Genomic DNA, 20,403 nt, shown 5'->3' on the forward strand with positions numbered 1-20,403 from the left:
CACAGTATGTACAGCTGGAGATATTTTCGAGGATCCAAGTAGAGCCCTTGTCTTAACCAGAGGACATGAGGTTGTGATCTCTCGTACCTGCCGGATTAGTGGAATTACAGGCATTCAATTAAGATTAAATGCATATAAATCTTACAGAGTTTTGCCAGATCGCACTTAGTTGGTGTCCACAGAAGTGGAGTCTATGTTTGCTGCCTTTCCTCTTTCAGCTGGATATCTGTGATTCTTGGGACGTAGGCTTGTGGTTCTTCACCTTTCCTAATAAGGTGTACTGTTTTTAAGGTCCAAAAATTATTAGACTCCTCACAACAGGGTGATAGTTGTATTTTTAGTATCTTTTGATGAGAAAAATACATAACAAAAAGCTGCTGTGATTTCAGTAATGCTTTTTAAATTTTTTTTTTTAAGATTTTATTTATTTATTCGACAGAGATAGAGACAGCCAGCGAGAGAGGGAACACAAGCAGGGGGAGTGGGAGAGGGAGAAGCAGGCTCACAGCAGAGGAGCCTGATGTGGGGCTCGATCCCACAGCACCGGGATCATGCCCTGAGCCGAAGGCAGATGCCCAACCGCTGTGCCACCTAGGCGCCCCTAAATTTTTTTTTTTAAGTAATCTCTACACGCCATGTGGGGTTCAAACTCATGACCCCCAGATCAAGAGTCATATGTTCTTCCACCTGAGCCAGCCAGGCACCCATCAGTAATGCTTTTAAATCAATTTGTCTTTATTAGTAACACCATAATCTACATCCAGTTGAAATATATAAATATTTGTAAGATGTATCATTTATTCAGACAGAATATAGTGCTTATACAGATTCCTTGTAATAACTCCATGGCCTCACAGAGGTTCAAATTCCATGCATAGGTTTTGAATCACTCATATGGATTGAGGTTAAGATGTGTGTTCAGAAAAGTACCTATTCATGCATGGAAATTTGTAGGCTTATTTGAAGTGAGTGGTATCAATTTTTAAAGGCAGGATATAAGTATTTCACATTTGTGTTTAACCAAGTCTGGAGATAAGCAGAATACATAAAATGAGTTCTTTAGAAATGGGACTTCTGACTTGCTGTTGCCTTGTTTATTCTGCTTAGTTAATGTCAGAGCTAATAGTCTAATGCTCTTGAATGTCTTAACAGGCTTGGACAGTGGTCACGTATCCTTTTGCAGATTTTTATGTGTGGATTATAATTAGTATAGCACAATGGATGAGACTTTCTGTAGTAGAATGTGGCTTCTTTGTGAGACTTCCAGTGATTGTGTAATGTTGAGAAATTTCAGAAGATTCTTTGAATAGTAAAAAGCAAAACACATCTCCACCCATATGAGCTTAAAATTTAGTTAGAAACAAAACCTACATAAAACAGAGAAAGATTAAAGTGAACATAATTTAATGGAGAAAGCTATGGAGACTTTGGAGTCAGAATTCAAATGGTTGTGTGTTTAAGATCTAGAATCTGAGATTTGATCCTCAGAGCAAGCCTATGGAAACAGAAGATAGAGTAGGCAAGATCCCATTTAGAGATAAGTAGACTGAAATAGCGTCTCAAAACTTCATTTGCCCAAGGACACAGAGCCAGAATTTGAATCCAGGTGTTTTGACTCCATGCCTAGTCTTTTTCTTACCTTCATAAGGCACAAAATCCAAAGTCCTTAGTTTGAGGGTCAACGCCATCACTAATGAGGATCTAACCCATCTTTTTCAGCCTTTTCTCTCTCTCTTCCCACAAACCTTCGCCCCCACATTTGGCAGGTGCTGGCCAAGGATCACAGGTAAGGTGTCTCTTTCCTTTTGATGGCTTGCTGTTTAGCTTCAATTAAATTGTGTTCTTAACCTCTTTATTCGTGTAGTTCCTCCTATCAGGAATATCTTGTCATGGTTGGCCTCCTCCTCCCCTCACCCTGCCCCCATTTAACTATGACAAGAGGTCATCTATCCAAAGACAAAGGCAAGAGGATTAGTGGATTTAGGGGAAAAGAAAAGGCTGCAAATATTAGTCAGGGCATTTATTTAAAAGGAAAGAGATGTGACCAAAGAGGCTGACAAGTACTTGGTTGAAGCTGGACCGTTATGCTCTTGTGGCGCATCTGGGTACGCAGAGCCTCCTCTGCCTCTAGCCGCGCTTGCGGGGTGCTGTTGAGTGCCAAGTTCTCTCCATTTCTTCATTTTCATGCCAAGTCACTCGCTGGCTCTGGCTCTTTTCCTGTCCTATCTTTGCTTATTTCTTCTCTCTTCTTAGTGTTAAATAAAAATGTCTTTAAAAAAAAAAATGGTGTTCTCATTTTGTTCGGCTTGCTTGTTTATTTTACTGTGTTGGAGGAGGGGGGAAGAAAACTTTTTCTTCAGTACAAAACACTCATACCACGTACTTAAACAATATTTGAGTGAGAACTGTCTGCCAGCCACTTTTGTGAAATCTGTTTTTTTTTTTTTTTTTTTTAAAGTGGTGACAGAAGTGGGAAGAAAGGCCGACTTGCTGTGGCAGTGAGGAGGGGAGGTCAAGGAATACATTCATTTGTCCCACCTTATATTCCCCAGATTCTTGGCATATTTCGCATCTCTTCCCCTGTGCTGTTTTCTTCTCTGTGTATGTTATAATGTGAAAGGTAGCAAGCTAAAGAGAGTCAGGTTTATCTTGCTGTAACTTTTATTTTTTGAAGTTTCTTGCACAAGGCTTACGAAGCTGTAGAAAGAAAAAGGAAAGTTTGTATTACCGCCGTACAACTTCGATACCTGATGTAATTCATTGTATGATTGACCCTGGTGACTAGGAGGGATGGAAAGGAAAGAAGGAAGGAGATATAACCCTTCCCTATAACCAGTTGTATCTTATTGCTAAAGTTGCAGTTGTGACCTCTAGCAAATCTGACTGCTCTGGTGGAAGTGGGGAGGAAGCCAACTTTCGATGTCTCCTTGTGGGAAGGTAGGGCAATCAAAGAAGAAATAGATGCTTCCTAAAAAGTTCCAGGTAGGTTTTCCATGTGAAGGCTGGCACAGTGATAGGACAGGAATACTACTGAAGGTGGTTTCAGGAGCTGAGGGAGGCCCAGAGGATCCAGGAATCTTGCTCATTCCCCCCCCCCTTTTAAGATTTTATTTATTTTTTGAGAGAGAGAGGGAGAGGGCACAGAGGGGGAGGAAGAAGCAGACTCCCCGCTGAGCAGAGAGCCTGATGGGAGACTCGATCCCAGGACCCTGAGATCATGACCTGACCTGGAGGCAGACGCTTAATGATTGAGCCACCCCGGTGCCCCTTCCTCATCTTTTGATCACATGCAAACATCCTAACTTGATCTCCATGATCTCTCTGGGCCGGACAAAATGTATGTCCTTTTATTCTACTGAACATTACCTCTTCCATAGTTCTGCTAAGCCTTGAGGTGAGGGGACAAGGATAAAAGGCATCAACTATCAGAAGTTCATTCTCTTCACCTGATTGGAAAGGGGAAAAGAGCTGAGAGTTTTTGCTCTAGCATAACTTGGGAGTCAAAGGTATAGTAAGTGGTCATAGATTGCTTGGTTAGACTCAATTTCCTTTTCAGAGTTGTTATTTCTATGAAGAAATGTAACTTATTTTACTAGCAGAGCAGCTATCCGAGGGAATTTAGATTCAATAAGGAATTAGGTCTAAAGGGTCAGAATGCTTGATATTCACCAATTTCCTCCTGATAACTGTCATAGGCTTATATTTGGCAGGTCCTCGCCAAGGCTCACAAAAAGGTCTGTTTTCTTTTGATGGTTTGCAGTTAAGGGGCTGGGATAAAGGAGTGTTAAGTGATCCTATTTCTGGAAATGGGAGGAGGCAATCTTAGTATGGGAAGGGTGGTGAAGGAGTTGAGAGAGAAGGTACTTAGCATATAGTAGGGGATTACTGAGAGCACACGGTTTTGGAGCGAGAAGGTCTTGTATTAATTCCTGTGAACTGGAGCAACATTTAAGCTCTTTGTGCCTGTTTCCTGATGAGTCATCAGGAAACGTTTGCCTGGAAGAGTTATTTTGGGTAAGAATCACCGTATGTAAAACCTAACCCATCATACAAATTCTTTAAACAAATTTACTAAGAGCTTACTATGTGGCTGGCACTGTCTTTGTGGGGATAAGTGAGACAAAGCCCATGCATTTATAGAGCTTACATTCTGGTGGCATGCAAACAGTGGTGGTTATTGATTGGAGGAAAGCTTTTAAAAAAAATGGGGGGCGCCTGGGTGGCACAGCGGTTAATCGTCTGCCTTCGGCTCAGGGCGTGATCCCGGCGTTCTGGGATCGAGCCCCACATCAGGCTCCTCCGCTATGAGCCTGCTTCTTCCTCTCCCACTCCCCCTGCTTGTGTTCCCTCACTCGCAGGCTGTCTCTATCCTGTCGAATAAATAAATAAAATCTTTAAAAAAAAAATGGAATTAAGAATGCCAAGGACAGACCAAAAGCTGCATCAGTTACTGATTATGCAAAAATGTAATGGCAAATCATTGTGAGTTCCAGTCTCTTATCAAATAGGGAAAACTGTGATCTATATTGATGCGACGCTGGAGGACTCACCTACAAGTGTTCATACTCAGTTTGCCTATCACCCTTTGCCAAGGAGCTGCATTTTTCAAAACCGACCTCCAGACCCAGTCTGACTGTTGCCTTGTTCATTTTCACATAATAGGCAAACATCTCTTGCCTTAACTTGTAGACTTCTGTTGGTCCAGTGTGTAGAGGCAGCTGTATTTATTTGCCTCTTCCACAAGCTTTCTTTCCTCACAGGTCTGACCTGCTAGCCAGTGGAAAATGTGTTTCATCCATCTTCCTCTGGTTAGTATAAAGTCTTGAGTCCTTTTGGACCAGTTTTGCCCTCATGTCGGTTTGACGTTTTTCTGTGGACAGCCAGGGCTTGAGCAGCAATTCACTCCCACTCTAGGCTTCCTTTCTACCCTCTCCTCCTGGAGGATAATCAAGATGTCAAAGGTGTAGCACCCTCATTGCCTGGGGTGCTTAAGGCTCTTCTGAACATACCTTGAAGGGCCACCAGGCTGGTGACCAGCATCACCCAGGCTTTTTCCTGCAGGAAGCCTGAACTGAGAGTGCCTTTACTGTGACTGAACTCAGGGTGTCCTGTTTGTTTCGGTCCTTTCACTGTGTAGTTCCCAGACTCTGGTCAAAAGAGAATTAATTGATCAGGGGAGGGTTTCAGAAATCATTTAATACCTCCTTCTGCATCACCTCAGAACATTGTTTCTGATCTCCCAAGGATAGCACTCAGCACGATTTGTTGCCCAAAGAAGTATTTTTTAACATTTATGGGTAGTGATGATGAGGTACTTTAGCAGCCAAAAATAGATGCAGAATCTGTGTGTCACACTGGGGTTGCAAACAGGCCCACCTTGAAGGAACTTCAGTCTTGTTAGCTAAAGTAGCTTAGTCACCTTGGACTTGGGTGCTCCCTCACTTAAAAACCATCTTCCAGAGTGTGTCAAGCAGTTTAGTGTAAGTTAAAATCTGGGCTTTGGAATAGATCTGGATTTTCATTCACCATTTACTAGCTGAATAAAATTACCCCAAATTACCTTTGAGCCTGACTTTTCACATGACAACCATAGCCGCAACCTCAAAAAGGCCATGAAGATTAAATGAAATAATCGATACATCATTCAGCATAATGCCTGGCACACAGTAAGCACTTAGTAAATGGTACACATTGTTTACTGATACTATATGTTACCTGTCCAGCTTTGTTAGTTTCTCCTTCCAAAAGGAACTTTATCATCTCTGCATTTGGTAAGCATCCATAAGTGCTGACTCTGATACTTAAATATACTGAGAGGATGGGAAAGGCATTTTTTATCTTACGGAGAGCCATACAAGTAGAAATGCTTAGAGCGTATTAAGAGAATGATTAGATTATAGACTATATATAGATTATAAGGAGTGAGGGCTTTTTTGCTCCCCCCATTCTATTCTCCAAGCTTAGTACTGTGTCTGTGGGATGCACGATCAACATGAGAAGTGTGAGAAGAATGACAGAAGAGTTTCCCAGGGTATTCACATAAATAGAAGGCAATTTCATAGAGCTTCCGGTGCAAGACAAAAGTAATTTAGACTTTGTCCCATAGACAGTGAAAAGCCTTTAAAACTGAATGGTGGTGTGGCACGTAGAAATTAACATTTTAGAAAGAGGTCAGGTGGCCGTTTGGTTTGGAGACAGAGATAGTGTTTAGAGTTGATGGATCATTTATTAGGTAACAGCTCAGTTCCAGGCCCTGAGGTAGGTGTGGGAGGAGATACCAGGATGAGTGAGACTTGGTCAGATCTCAAGGGGCTTGTCAGAAGACTACTGGAAAGTTTTAAGTGTGAAATGATGAAGACTTGGAAAACCCCTTTAGAAAGAAAGGAATAAAAGTGGGGAAGAACTAGTAGTACTCAGTAACTGGATGGGGGAGAGGAAAAAGGCAGCAAGATTTTATCTGTAAATCATGGGCAGAACTAGGGTCTCAGGATAGGTTTGAGTTTGAGAAGATGGCAGGGCAATCAGAAGCTAGGAGTCTAGTCATCAGTGAAAATGTTGAAACTTAGGAAGAGGTTAGAGCTGGAGAAGTTGATTCGTGGGTCAGTTTGCGAGAAGGTACAGGTTAAAATCATGAGGGTGAATGAGAACTTGGAAGAAACCGTAGGGAAAAGATCAGAGAGGTGAGGAGTGAGTCTTGGGGAATGAATTCTCATGTTTGAGAGGTGGGAGGAGGAAACGGAGAGAAAGAGAGAAAGAACAGCCCGAAAATCAGGGAAGCAGAGAGTTGCAGAAGCCAACAGAGATGGGAGTTTGTTAAGGGAGAGAATGAAAATGCTGGATGCTGTAGCGAGGTCAGAGGGGAAGACACCAGGAAGCAAAGAAGAAAATATAAATCAATCTAGACTGATGTAGAAAACCTGGATTCACTGCTAACCATGGGAAATGATTAAAATATTTGTTAAAAGGCTCTGGACTAGGTTTTTATTTGGTAGTGGGTGTAATTTATTTCTATTTTTCTTAAGTTAAAATACAGTATTTGAAAATTCATGAAGAATAATAGCAGTGTCCTCTTTTCCTCCTAGGCTTATTCCCCCGAGACAACCACTGTAAACTAAGATGTTTCACCGTATTCCTAAGTAGTATGCTTATATTACCACTTCTCGATAAAATTTAGGCATTATCTATTGATTTTTTGTTAAAGGATGAGGATATGTTTCTCTTGATCCTCTACCCACTTCCCTTCTCTGCATCTTTCACTAATCATTATATTACACACTGTAGTTAATGTTTATGTAATTTGGATTCTGTAAATGTTAACGTATTACAGAGCCAGGCTGTGTGCCATGATTACATTTCCTTTTGTAAAATTTAGTGTTTCCCTGGAGATGATGATCACCTTATTTTTTTTTAACCAGGCAGAATTTTCCATATCCATATCTTTAATCCTTCATCCAATCTGTCACAGGCCTTCAGAAAGATGATCTCTCAAGTCTGTTTTTACCTCCTCAAGATCTTCCAGAGCCCTCCTTCTCTTGTTCCTTTTGGACTAATTGCCTGTTTTGGCCATTTTTCAATCTAGAATTTCCTTATCTCCTTTCCCCTATTGGAGTCATTACTTCCCTGGATCCCATTTTATCCACTCCCCTATTCACTTTCCTGTTTTTCTGAAGCACACCTCTGGTGGCCTTTTCAGATCACATGGAATGCAATCTTTTTTTTTTTTTTTTTTGAGTCATTGCATGTCTGTCTTTATTCTTTCCTCACATTCGATTGGTAGTTTGGTTGCGTATAGAATTCCAATTAGAACATAATTCTCAGTTTTGAAGGCTTGTTCCTTTGGGAATATAGGAACGCAAGAGTCACTCTCCGCTGGGCATATGAGGACGTCCTATATAGAGCCGAGTCTGGAGTTGACCGTATTTAGATTTTTTCTAAGTAGTAACAGAGTAGGGGTGTATGCACAAAATAAAGGTAATATGCAGAGATGAGAGGCCTTGCTGCCCCAGAGAGATTGAGACTGTAACTCTTCAGGTTCTGTTGGCTTTCTGGTTTCTGCTTCCAGAAATTGGATCTCATGAGGGCTTTATTCCTTTATTCCTGTTTTATTATTTGTTCCTTTATGCCTATGGCAGCTTGAGTAGGTTTCTGTTTCTTACAACTAAATGTTCATTAAGACAACCATCTGTTTTATCTCAAATCCATCTCTGTCACAGCGTGAAGGCTCAGTGTCTATATTTAGAAATAGAACCACATTTCTGAGAGATCTCTGAATTAGAATCAGAAAGCCTAAAGTTCAGACCTCTATCTGCTTTTACTGGCACTGGTCAGTGAGACAAATTGAATAAATTGCTTTACCTCCATGTAACCCAGTCTCAGTGTCAGTAAAAATGAAATGGCTTACTCTGTAAGATTTTTAAAATGAAAGACAAAATGAGATTACTTACGTATTCGTGCTGTGGGCATTTGCCATTGCAGTGGGACTGGTGAGAAATGACTCAGTAATGGGAGGCCTCCTCCCCCAAGGAGACTGCTTGTCCAGGACCTGAGGTAACTATTTCTGTCTACAGCTGTTGACCCTGCTTGTTATCTCATCTAGTGGCACGTGGGATATCAGAGCTCACCTGTGACTAAAACAGAGAAGAAGCGCCCCTGAAGGCGGATATCTGGCTTCTGGCTTAGGGCACAACATTGGTAGGTCCCGCTGTCTGATGGTGTGGTTTGGTTTATGGTGAACACCAACTCAGATGATCTTTCACTGACATCATCTCTCCCAGGATTCCGCTTAAGTCTCAGCTGCTCCAAGCTGGTATCAGGAAAACAGTCCGAAGACCTGTTCTTGCACAAAAACAGTATAACCCCCTCAGCCTCTTCTTCCTTATGCCACAAAGTACAGATCAAGCGTAGTCGTTTTCCTTCCTGGTGAAATGAACTTCGGATGTGCATGCACCCTGGAATGGGAGGGGGGAAGAATTAGCCACGGGAACCCGGCTGCACATGGCAGACTAAGTTCACTCACATAGAAATGTTGAGGCAGGACTGGGGGCTCTCCAGTAGACAGTAAATACCACCTCTTAGAAGAGTAGGCTATGGGCTAGACCCATATCTGAGGGACACCTGTAATCCCAGTTATTCATTAATTCAGAAATGGTTTATATTTGATTTCTACTCCAAATGGAACTTGTGTACCTTTATTAAAGTGCGTTTATATACATCTAATCCTCGGTATAGCCCTAGAACCATGTACTATTCCCATTTTATAAACTGAGGTGGTTAAATATAAACAGTGGTTAAATGGGTCGCTAAAGTTGACATATATACATCTGTGTGTGTGTGTGTGTGTGTGTGTGTGTGTGTATATATATATATATATATATATATATATATATATATATATATATGTAATTTTCTTTTTTTTTGAGAGAGAGAGAGTGGGGAGGGCAGGGGCAGAGGGAGAGGGAAAGAGAATCCTAAGCAGGCTCCATGTCCAGCATGGAGCCCAACTTGGGGCTTGATCTCATGACCTGAGCCAAAATCAAGAGTTGGATGCTTAACCGACTGAGCCACCCAGGCGCCCCAAGTTGACATGTATTGTATCTGAATCTCAGACCTGGATTTCATAAATTTAGAATGTATAAGATCTTGAAAGAATCACAGATTGAGGGCCAGATTTCCAGGCTTTTGGCAATACTTAGCAGAGGCAGAATGTCTGATGGGGAGGGTGATAGTATTAGTTTAAACAAACAAACAAAAAAGAGCTTTCATTAGTGTCAAGAGAGGGTGGGTCCTTTTCTTCCCCACCAGAGGGAAAAATCTTGGGATCCATCCCTCCTCATGAGTCCAGGATTTTTTTCCTGATGGTTGTCTCTGCTCTGGGGATCTGGGGATTGGCTGTCCTCACCACCAAGCCGGATGTCCACAATTGCCAGCAGAATGGCCAGGGCCAAGCAGCCTCTGCCAGGTGCCATGAGTGTCCTGCACGTTGTCAGCAGCCTCAGGAACTTGAAGCAAATGTTGGCTCCAATGATGTCCTTGGCCTTAATTTCCTGAAAGCACATGAGGACTCCTAGCCAAGGCCTTCCAAGGCTCCAGGACCATCTCCATGTTCCAGGCACTAGCTTAAGTTGGCTAGAGTCAGGTGGAGGATGGCTTGGGCATGAGAGTCCAACTGGCTGGGAAGTGAGACAGTTAATGAAGTGAGGTGTACTCGAGAGAAGAGAGGAGAAAAGAGGGAAGAGACATAGGGACACACTTAAGGCTATATTTTCAGAATATTTTTTTCTAAATTGTATTACTGAGTCAAAGAATATGAACACAAATTTTTTTCTACTATGTATTATCAGATTGCTTTCCAGAAATATGGTTGAGATTCAGATGTTCAGCAAGAAAGTGCTTGTTAGCACTGAATATTGTCTTTTACATTTTTGCCAATTTGATGAATGAAAAATTAGACCTCACTGTTGTTTTATTTTGCATTTCCATTACTAGTGAGGGTGAGGATCTTTTCATACATTTATGGGGCATTAGTATTTCCTCTTCTATGAAATATTTGCATTTTTTCCCAAATCAACTTTTTAAAAAATCAGCTTTTCTCTATATTAGAGATATTACCCTGTCTGACTTTTTTTTTTTTAAACAAATATTTTCTCCTAATTCATTGTTTGTCTCTTGAAATGATGTTTCTTTCCATCAGGAAAATTTGCATTTGTATGTAGTTAAATATAGAGTGTCTATCTTTTCTTTTAAGTCATCTGTGTTCTCTGTATCATTTAAGAAAGTTTCCCTCAGGCTGGAGTTATATTTTTCTTCCAATATTTTATTGTTTTACCTTTTATGTTTATATCTTCTAATCCTAGCTAAGAAAAATTGTTCTCATGTCAAAAAACCCAAATTGAACCCAAACCAAAACCAAGATAACACCTGAATTTTCATCAATTGGAAATGGTTGAATAAATTTTGACTCATTCACACAATAGAATATTATATATTATTAAAAAGAATGAGTTCTCTAAATACGAGCCTGAAGGGGGATCAATAATATACCATTACATCAAAAAAGGCAAATTGCAGGCCTTGCATATAAAATAAATATTTTTATTTTTGAAAAATCCCCCTCTTTATATAAGTGTTTTAAAAATATATTTAAACACTTTTGTAGTTTATAACTTTTTGGATAGGTAATTACATTCACAGAGTTCAAAGGGCAGAGGTGTAGAGTTAAAAGTTTCCTCAATAAAAACAGTATATTGCAAGAGCATAACCTATATAAGAAAAATTTTAGAAATGAAATTGAGAATAGGGAAGAAGCTACTGTAATTGTAGGGATCTGTTACATATCAGGTACTTTATATGCATTAAACCATTTAATCTTCACAGATATTATTATCCCCTCTTTTCAGGGAAGGATACTTTGCATTCCTTTTCTCCAGAGTATTTCTTAAATTTTCCTAAACCTAGAAAACCTGGGGGAACTCTGATTCCAGCTCTTGATGATTCTGTTTTCTTGGGCGAGTCTCAGGACCTCACCTGGCCTGTTTCCTCATTGGTAGGATGGGGAGGCTGTCTACTTCAAAATACTGAAAAAGCAAACCTTCAACAACACAGATCTGAACTGGGCATTCTCCCCACTTAAAAGATTTCAATGACTCCATGTAGTTGGTATTTGTCGTTCTTCTGGCTAACCGGTAATATCTTTCGGTGGAACCAGTCCCACTCTTCTTTCTCCCCTTAGTATCTCCCTGTGAGTGCTGGTGGAAAGCAGAGCACCGATACTGTCTTCAGGAGCTCAAAGGACCAGATACACTTTCTTCCTACCCTCTGAAAGCTGGGGTTGGGTTAATCAGATGTTTCCATCAGGCCTTTGGATCTTGAGGACATGCTGCAAAGACGAGGTGGCGGTAGAACGATACCCCTGGTGGGATTTCTTCATAGTCTAGTGCTTCCTCCCCGTGCCCCCCAGTCACTGTCATTGCCAACCGAAGACACAATTCACTGAATATGCCAAGCTAGTTCACAGCTGCAAATTTCTGCCCATGTTGTCTGCTCGTCCAGAGATGCCTTCCTTTCTGTCTCTGTCTGATAAACTCTTAATCATCTTTTAAATTCCAGCTCAGAGCCCTAAAAGGGGAAACCACAATAAAATAAAAATAAAATAGGGGTGCCTGGGTGGCTATTAGTTAAGCCTCTGACTCTTGGTTTCAGCTCAGGTCATGATCTCATGGGTCATGGGATCGAGCCCTGCACTGGGCTCTGTGCTCAGTGTGGAGTCTGCTTGAGAGATTCTCTCCATCTGTCCCTCCCTGCACCCTTTCCCCACCCACCCTGTCTCTCTGTCTCTCAAATAACTAAATAAATCTTTAAAAAAAATTAAAATAAACTAGTGGAATAAAGGAAAAGAGAAGAAAGTGAAAATTAGGAATAAGAAGGGAGAAATAATCATAAATGTCAGTAGAACTAAAAATGATAAGGGATATTTTTGTATTACCTTAAGCTAAAGAGTTAGAAAAGCTCATTGAAATAAATAATTTTCAATGCAAATGACCAAACTGACTCAAAAAGAGAGAAAACCTAAAGGGCCCATGGAAGAAACAAAACTATTTGGTACTATCTTTCCAGAAAGTACTACTTTGGATAGTTTATAAGTAAATTCTTTGAGATATTCTGATGTTATTTAAGTTGATAGCACAGAAAAAGAAGGAAATCTCATTTCTTTTCTTTTTTTTTTTTTTTTTAAGACAGGGAGAGAGAGGGTGTGGGGAGGAGCAGAGGGAGAGGGAGAAAGAATCTTTTTTTTTTAAAAAGATTTTATTTGAGAGAAAGAGAGCATGAGAGAGAGAGAGATCATGAGCAGGGGGGAGAGGGAGAAGCAGACTCCCCACTGAGCAAGGAGTCCAATGTGGGACTCGATCTGAGGACCCCAGGATCGTGACCTGAGCTGAAGGCAGATGCTTAACTGACTGAGCCACCCAGGCACCCAAGAAAGAATCGTAAGTAGGCTTCACACCCAGCGTGGAGCCTGACACTGGGCTTGATCGCATAACACTGAGATGACCTGAGTTGAAATCAAGAGGAGGACACTTAACCCACTGAGCCACTCAGGCACCCCAGAAATCTTGTTTCTTTTTACAAACACCAAAACCTTAAAGCCTAAAGAGGACTACAGATCAATCTCATTTATGAACATTCATGTAAAACCTAAATAAAACATTAAACCAATCAAGCAAGATATTAAAAACATAATACACCATGACAAATGGAATGGCATTTATTTTAGAAATTCTTGGATGATTCAATATTAGGAAAACCATTAGTATTAATATGTTAATAGATCAAAGAAGAAAGTCAATATTCTGATAAAATCTTATATTCATTCCCATGAAAGCCCTAAGTAAAGTGGTGATAGTTGAATATTATTCAACATAATAAAGAAATATATATCTCAAAATTCTAGAATCATTTAATGGTAAAATATATGTATATTTTTTAAAGAGGCAAGGGAAATTGATATTTATTTTTTATTATTTTTTAAAGATTTTATTTATTTATTTGACAGAGAGAGACAGCGAGAGAGGGAGCACAAGCAGGGGGAATGGGAGAGGGAGAAGCAGGCTTCCTGCTGATCACAACCCTGGGATCGTGACCTGAGCCAAAGGCAGACGCTTAATGACTGAGTCACCCAGGAGCCCCAAATGGTAAAATATATTTCTATTAAAATGAGGAGCAAGGCAAATATGCTTCCCATTACCTCTATTATTTTATATTTTTCTGGGAACATTAGTCATTGCATTTAGACAAGAGAATAAAGTAAGGCATATAAATATTGGAAATCTTGAGGCAAAATAATTATTTCCACCTGATGTAACTTACATTTGGAAAGCCCAAGAGAATTAATATTAGAAACAATGAAAGCTAGAGTATCTGCATAGGCATTTCACAAAAGAGGAAATGCAATGAGAGCTTGTTCAGTGTTCCTAGTAGTCAGGGAAGTGTTAAGTTTTTAAAAATTCAGAGTCCAGAATTTCAGAATTAGCACCCAATAGATGAACAAAAATGAAAAAGATCAATAAATCCAGTTCTGAGGGTCTGAGGAAATAGGTGCAATAGTTCACTCTAAGTGAAAATATACCCTGTACCTTTGGTTCTGTCTTACAGAAACAAAAACATGAGTGTGCTGGAATATATGTACAAGGATACCTACTACAACAGTATTTATAATACCAAAAAGCTAGAAAAAGTTCATGAAGACCCATTAGAGAATGGTTGAAAAATTACGGCATATCAATAGTATGGAGTATTTAAAATATTGAATAATAATATAAAATAATATAAAATATAAATATAAATAATAAAAATAATAGAATTACAATTATGAAGTTGTGTTTACAATTTATAAATATTTATAATTTATATAAAATAAATGTAATCAACACAGGACAAATAGAATTTAATCAGGTATTCACTTATAAAATAAATACATAATATTATTAATTTTCCTGGATACAACTGTTAGAAAATATAATAGAAGAAAAAAATCCCACTTACAGTAACAAAAAAATTCCCACAAAAGGCCCAGGAATTTAAAATGTAGCAAGATTTCCATTAGGATGTAAAGGATAAAAACTGAACTGCTATTAAAGAACATAAAAGAAAATCTAAACATAGACAATTGTTAATTTTCCCTATACTTATTTATAAATTTGTCACAATCCTAATGAAAACACCCAGTGGTCTGGCCCCCAGTGCTGCTGCCCTAGCCTTGACCTCGTGTAGCTTCTCCTGTGTGTTGTCCTACTTTCATGCCGTTCCATGTGTCCACCAGAATGTCCTGCTGACTCGTGAAACAAAACGTTGAACATTTAGTGTCATGCTTTTGTGTCTAGCTACAAAGTATTATCTGATTTGAAAAGGAAGATAAAGAAATGAAATCTTGCCATTTGCAATGATGTGGATGGAACTAGAGGGTATTACGCTAAGCGAAATAAGTCAATCAGAGAACGACAACTATCATTAGATCTCACTCATGTGGAATTCAAGAAACAAAACAGAGGATCATAGGGGAAAGGAAGGAAAAATAAAACAAGATGAAATCAGAGAGGAAGACAAACCGTAAGAGACTCAATCATAGGAAACAAACTGAGGGTTGCTGGAGGGAGATGAGTGGGGGGATGGGGAAACCGGGTGATGGGCATTAAGGAGGGCGCGCAATGTAATGAGCATTGGCTGTTATATGCAACTGATTAATCACTGAACTCTACCCCTGAAACTAATAATACACTATATGCTAATTAATTGAATTTAAATATAAAAGGTAAACTCAAAAAGGAAGATAAAGAAGAATTGCAATTATTCATTTAGCCTAGGTTTGTGGTTAAAAGCATGGACTCTGGAGCCAGACTGCTTTGTCTCAAAACTTACCAGTTGTGTTACAGGCAAGTTCCTTAGGCTGCTGGGACAGGAGCTATGCTCAGCCCTTAACAAATGGATCTATCTGACAAACTCTGAACAACTATGATGAGTCAGGCCCCACAGAGCAGACAGATGACTGAAGAAGAGGCTGACTGTCTCCGTGTTTCTATGCGGCCTCTAGTCAGAAGGAGTGTCTGTAATCTGGCTTTGGGATTTACTGGTTGCATAGTGTTGGGCAGTTTCTTAACCTCTCTGAAAAGCAGCTTATTGAGCTGTAAAATGGTGATACTATTCTCTTCCCAGGGTTGTTCTTTGGGTCAAAGGAGGCAACCCATGTAAACTACTTACATAATTTAATGCCGCTATAGTGGCTGGCATAGCGTAAGGGCTCAGGGTCAACCATGATTACTTTTATGCTTCGTCGTATTTGCGGCAATTCACCGTGTCCCAAACACATCCACAATTATGTTTAGTTCTTATAAAGCACAGCTATTCTTGTTATTTAAAAATTTGTCACTTTTACTAAGCGCATAGAAGCGTAGAGGGGCGTTGTGAGTAGCTTAAAACCACAGCTTCTAAGTGAAGGAGCTAGGATTCCAACTCCCAATTTATGTGGGTCTTCATGTCCTCACAGCTATCCAGCCACTCAGGAACAGCTGCAATCCAAGGAGGGCTGTGATAACGATAATAAGGGCATAAAGTATATCAAGGAATAGGAAAGGAGGAATTCGGAATGCGAGTTCCGGGAAGGCTGCAAGACAGGAGTGCAGTTGGGCCTTGACAGATGTTTGCTCACTGGGGAGCCGATGGTGAGGTAAGGTGGGGAATGGGCTGGGGAGATTTGTCTTCCAGTCCCGGCTGTGTATTAGCTAGCTGTAAGATGTTGAGAAGGTCATGTCCCTTCTCCAGGCGTGTTTCCTGAGGGACTGGTGCAGCGGGATGGGAGGCGGCAGGGTAGGGACGGCTTCCAAGAAGAGAGCTGCAGAGTGGCAGGCAGGCTCACAGGCGCTGATGCAGGAGTGGCTGGGCTTCGCGGTGCCTAGGGCCGAGCTGGAGCCGACCGTGTAAGTTTATCGTGGGCCGTTCAGGAGGCCTGGGGCAGGTGGGGGCCATGGGGAGAGGATGCTCTTGGAGCAGGTGACCCTGGTGCCTGGAGAGGGAGCACCCCGGTGTGATGCAGGCAGGGCCGGGTGGGGCAGGCACCGCTGCTGCTGCATTACGACCACTAGAGGGCGCTGCCTTCTCGTTGAAGCCGGAGATGGCCCGTGAGCCGCCGGGGCGCTGGGTAGGGCGTGCAGGTAGCTGGGGAAAACCTGAACTAGTATTGGAGGTGTGGGCGGTGCAAGATCCGGTCTGATGGGTCCCGAGGACGCAGTCTGCACTAGAGCCACAACTGGCCCTCCATAGCGGGAAGAGGTGTTGGGGGTGGGGAGGAAGTGGGGGGGGGCGATTTCTGGGTCCACAAGCTAGAAGCAGTTCTCTTATAAAACGTGGTGAGCCCTGGAGTCAGCGAGGATGAGGTTCCAGATGAGGTTGGCATTGTCACCTTTCAGCCTTCCCCGGGGCCCCTGTACTATGTTGGGTGCCCAGGACCTATGGACTCTGAGGATGTGCCTCGGGAGGTAAACACCCTCCTTCTCCCCAACCTTATAAAGCGCGAGGCACCTGGAGTCCCAGACTCAAATCCAAGCGTCATGTGATCTGGAGCACGTTAACTACCTTGCTCAGCCTCACATTCCTCCTGTGTTTAAAGCTCCCTCCTGTGAATGTTGCGATAATTAAATGACACATGGATCTGTGCCCAACGTTTTCTGCCGAGTGTGGACCCACTGCTGGTGGGTACAAGACTGTAAGGAAGAGGCTCTTCTCTTTGCTACTAAGCCCAGATCTAACCTCTCAGAGGAGCTGGAAGGTTAGCAGTCAGCTTCACAAATACTTGTTTGCAGATACCCATTTGCAGATCTCCCACCAAGCTGAAAAAGATGCCCCAGACCCAGAGATGGGATTTCATCAACCACCACAACCCCAACTTCCTTAAAGTAGAAAGAAATTAGTAAGTAAACTGAAGTTAGCCGCAGGAGGCCCTTGGAGCACTTGCCTGCTTTCCTAGGCTTGCGTCCTGATCATACCCTCCTTGACACACAGAGCCTGGCTTCTCAACCTCAGCATAAATACACCACAGGCCCTTCTGGTTGTCTGGTGAAGCCTGTGGATCCCCTTCTCAGAATAATACTTACAAATTAATAAAATAAAATATCAAGGATAACAAAGGAAACACATTGTATCAAAACAGTTGTCTAAACATTAGAACAGGTGGCCGAGTAGTATATGTGCTTCCTCAGATCTAGCGTCAGTAATTAGCACGACTTCATAGTAGTGATGTGACATTTTGAGAAATCTGTGACAACTGTAATGAGATTTGAAAATATTTTTGATTTCTATTGTTGGCAAATTCTATTGTGGTTTGTTGCCTACCTACATAATTGAAACAAATGCTAACTTTCAGCTAGAAACTGGTGGAAATAATGATATAATGTTTCCCCCACATTCATGAATCCCATGAATGGACCCCCAGTTAAGAACCCCTGCAGAACAGACTCCTTGTTTTACAACCAGGGAAACTGAGGCACCCAGAGCTCCTGATTTCTAGATGAAAGGTCTTCCACTAAATGCGTTACTCTGGAACTTAGAGGAAAACTCTTTCTTTCTTCTTTTTCTTTTTTTTAAATGTGGGGCCTGAATTCATGACCCTGATATCAAGCTGAGATCAAGAGTCGGTTGCTTAACCGACTGAGCCACCCAGGCGCCCCAAGGAAAACTACTACTACTTCCTCTTCTTCTTCTTCTTCTTTTTTTTAAAGATTTACCTGTTCATTTTAGAGAGAGAGAGAGAGGAAGAGAGAGAGAGAGTGAAGGCAAGGGGCAATCTTAAGCAGACTCTTTGATGAGTGTGGAGCCTACTCAGGCCGATCCCATGACCCCAAGATCACAATCTGAGGTGAAACCAAGAGTCGGATGCTCAACCGACATTCCAGGCATTGCATGGAAAACTATTTTAAACCCTTATTTTCACACTGGAATTCCCAAGTTTACTCTGCCAAAACATCAGTAGGCCCGAAGCCTCTCTTGTTGGCATCACCCCCAGAGCATACATCTGGGCTGTAAACTTCCCTCAGGGGTGCCTCACAGGACCAGCCTGAAGCTCCGTGGAGCCCAGTGACTTGTCATGGGCCGGGCTTTGAGGGATCCAGAAGAGAGTTGATCCAAAACTTGGTAACTTTCCTCTAGTGGCTATTTCCTTTTTACTGATAAGAATGACCCTTTGTCATTCATCCACCATGAACACTGAACAAAAGAAAGTAGCCTGGAGGACTTAGAACAGCATAAGAGATTTATGCTCGGTCAGGTATGTTATTTCAAGGAGCTCGCCTGGATTTCCCTCCCATGAACATACGGTATAGTTCTTTCCCATCTGAGGTAGGTGTCAGAATGGGGCCTGTATCCCTGAAAGCCTACCGGGGAAGAGCGAGCATGGCAGCCCAGTTGGCACAGTAACACTTCCCTTTCTAGGGTCCTGAGGGTAAAGGGCGTTGCAAAATCAGAGGTTCTCAAGGACCTCACTGGAAGCTTGTCCTTACCTGAGTGGTTCTGTCAACTGTCCCATCCCTGCTCCCAGACCCCAGTTCCCCCGTGGGCCTCATTACCTCAGGGCAGAAGTTTTTCTTTCTTGCTCTCAGGCTGGGGGCTCTGGTGAAGGCACTTTGAAGGAGCTCTCAACCCCTGAGTTGTTCTTTGGTCGTCTCCCACTTCCGTCTTTGCTCACACCTTCATTACTGGTATATATGGTCTTTGAAAACCACAGCATGGGTTTTTGTCGCAATCAGGGGTCTTCCTGCCTCTCTCTCCTCCACCCCCACCGTTAACTTTTTCTTCTCCACCTCACCCTCTGCTTTCTCCTTTTCCTCTTACTTTTTGTGTGTTAGAGATAGGCTCTGTCTGCCGAGGGGGCTGAGAAAAAGCGCTCTTCACAATTGTTTTCTTCACCTGGGGGGACAAAGATTTTTCACTGCGTAATTCATAAGGATAAGACTGATGATAGAATGACTAGAGCATGTGCTCTCAAGTATAAAGAAGGGTATCAAGTTTTTTCCTGAGAGAAGGCATTGCTTAAGGACAGGACAGAGTAGAGGGAGGCTCCAGGCTGAAGGGGAAGGAAGGAGGGATTGTGAGGGAGGTTGGGGGAGCAGGCATTGGAGATAGAGGGGGGGACAGCCCAAATGGTCCTGTACGGAGGGATGAGCGGGAGGATGGCTGACCTATGACCCCCTCAACCCATTTCCATTCTGTTCCGTTCTCTTCCTCCTCGGTCACCGGTGGCTGAGGAGATCGCAGTGATTACCCCTGAATTCTAGTGTCGTGCACTTTGGTGGAAAGAGCATCAGTCTGAGCGTGAGAAGCTTTGGGTTCTAACTTCTGCAAGGCTAGGCTAGGCCCTGTGCCAGAGGGGACCCAGCACAATGGGAAGCCCCATGGTTCTGAAACAAACACCTGGAGTGATTGCCAACCAATGCCAGGCTACCCAGGAGCCCAAGGGGTGTCAGAAGAAGGGGGTTTGGGGAAATTTTTCATGACAAATCTAGAGTCACTCACCTGTGTGTGGACAGGGATTTCCTGGGTTGTAGTTCTCTGTGGTCATTAGAGCAGAAAAGTGCTCTGGGGTCTGAGGTCCTTTCAAGGGCCCCACCAAAGCCATTGTCGCATTATCAGGTGAGACAGGCATCAGCTCCATCTCCTTATTCCATTAAACTGCTCAACTTTCACAACAGAATGTGTGGATTCCTGGGGGAGGGAAACCAGCAACGGGCGTTTGCCCTCAGGGTGGGGAGGAGTCTCTACAGGTCTCTCACCATCATCCTGGGCACAGGACCAGTCCACAACAGCCATAGGACATCTGGCCCCACAGACATGAACTGCTGGATGGGGCCTGGTATTTACTACCCC

General features: G+C 42.2%; 1 protein-coding gene across 2 annotated transcripts; it reads right to left on the minus strand.

Annotated features, from left to right (window-relative positions):
* Positions 1–396: 396 nt before the first annotated feature.
* CD160 (CD160 molecule) lies at positions 397–19,204 on the minus strand. 2 transcript variants are annotated; one of them, XM_026489055.4, is made up of 5 exons: positions 19,107–19,204; positions 9,899–10,043; positions 8,622–8,948; positions 5,010–5,147; positions 397–2,697 (listed from the first exon to the last, which is right to left on the minus strand). In XM_026489055.4, exons 2-5 carry the CDS (start codon positions 9,963–9,965, stop codon positions 2,690–2,692), a joined length of 540 nt encoding a protein of 179 aa, XP_026344840.2. In that variant the 5' UTR covers positions 9,966–10,043; positions 19,107–19,204; the 3' UTR covers positions 397–2,689. The 2 variants fall into 2 exon arrangements, with proteins under 2 accessions (XP_026344840.2, XP_044236239.2); XM_044380304.3 differs by having other exon boundaries at positions 397–5,147.
* Positions 19,205–20,403: the final 1,199 nt, after the last annotated feature.

This window comes from Ursus arctos, unplaced genomic scaffold (assembly GCF_023065955.2).
Source record: "Ursus arctos isolate Adak ecotype North America unplaced genomic scaffold, UrsArc2.0 scaffold_12, whole genome shotgun sequence".
In the NCBI taxonomy this organism is placed as follows: Eukaryota; Metazoa; Chordata; class Mammalia; order Carnivora; family Ursidae; genus Ursus; species Ursus arctos.

What these genes read in the sequence shown, in the direction of transcription:
- CD160 (XM_044380304.3), bottom strand. Translation starts at nt 9,965, where the DNA reads ATGGCACCTGGCAGAGGCTGCTTGGCCCTGGCCATTCTGCTGGCAATT. An exon ending in TGTGGACATCCGGCTTGGTG is followed by an intron (nt 8,949 to 9,898) that starts GTGAGGACAGCC and finishes CTCCCATTCCAG; the next exon opens with GGTGCATGCACATCCGAAGT. An exon ending in CTTCTCTGTTTTAGTCACAG is followed by an intron (nt 5,148 to 8,621) that starts GTGAGCTCTGAT and finishes TCTTTTGACCAG; the next exon opens with AGTCTGGGAACTACACAGTG.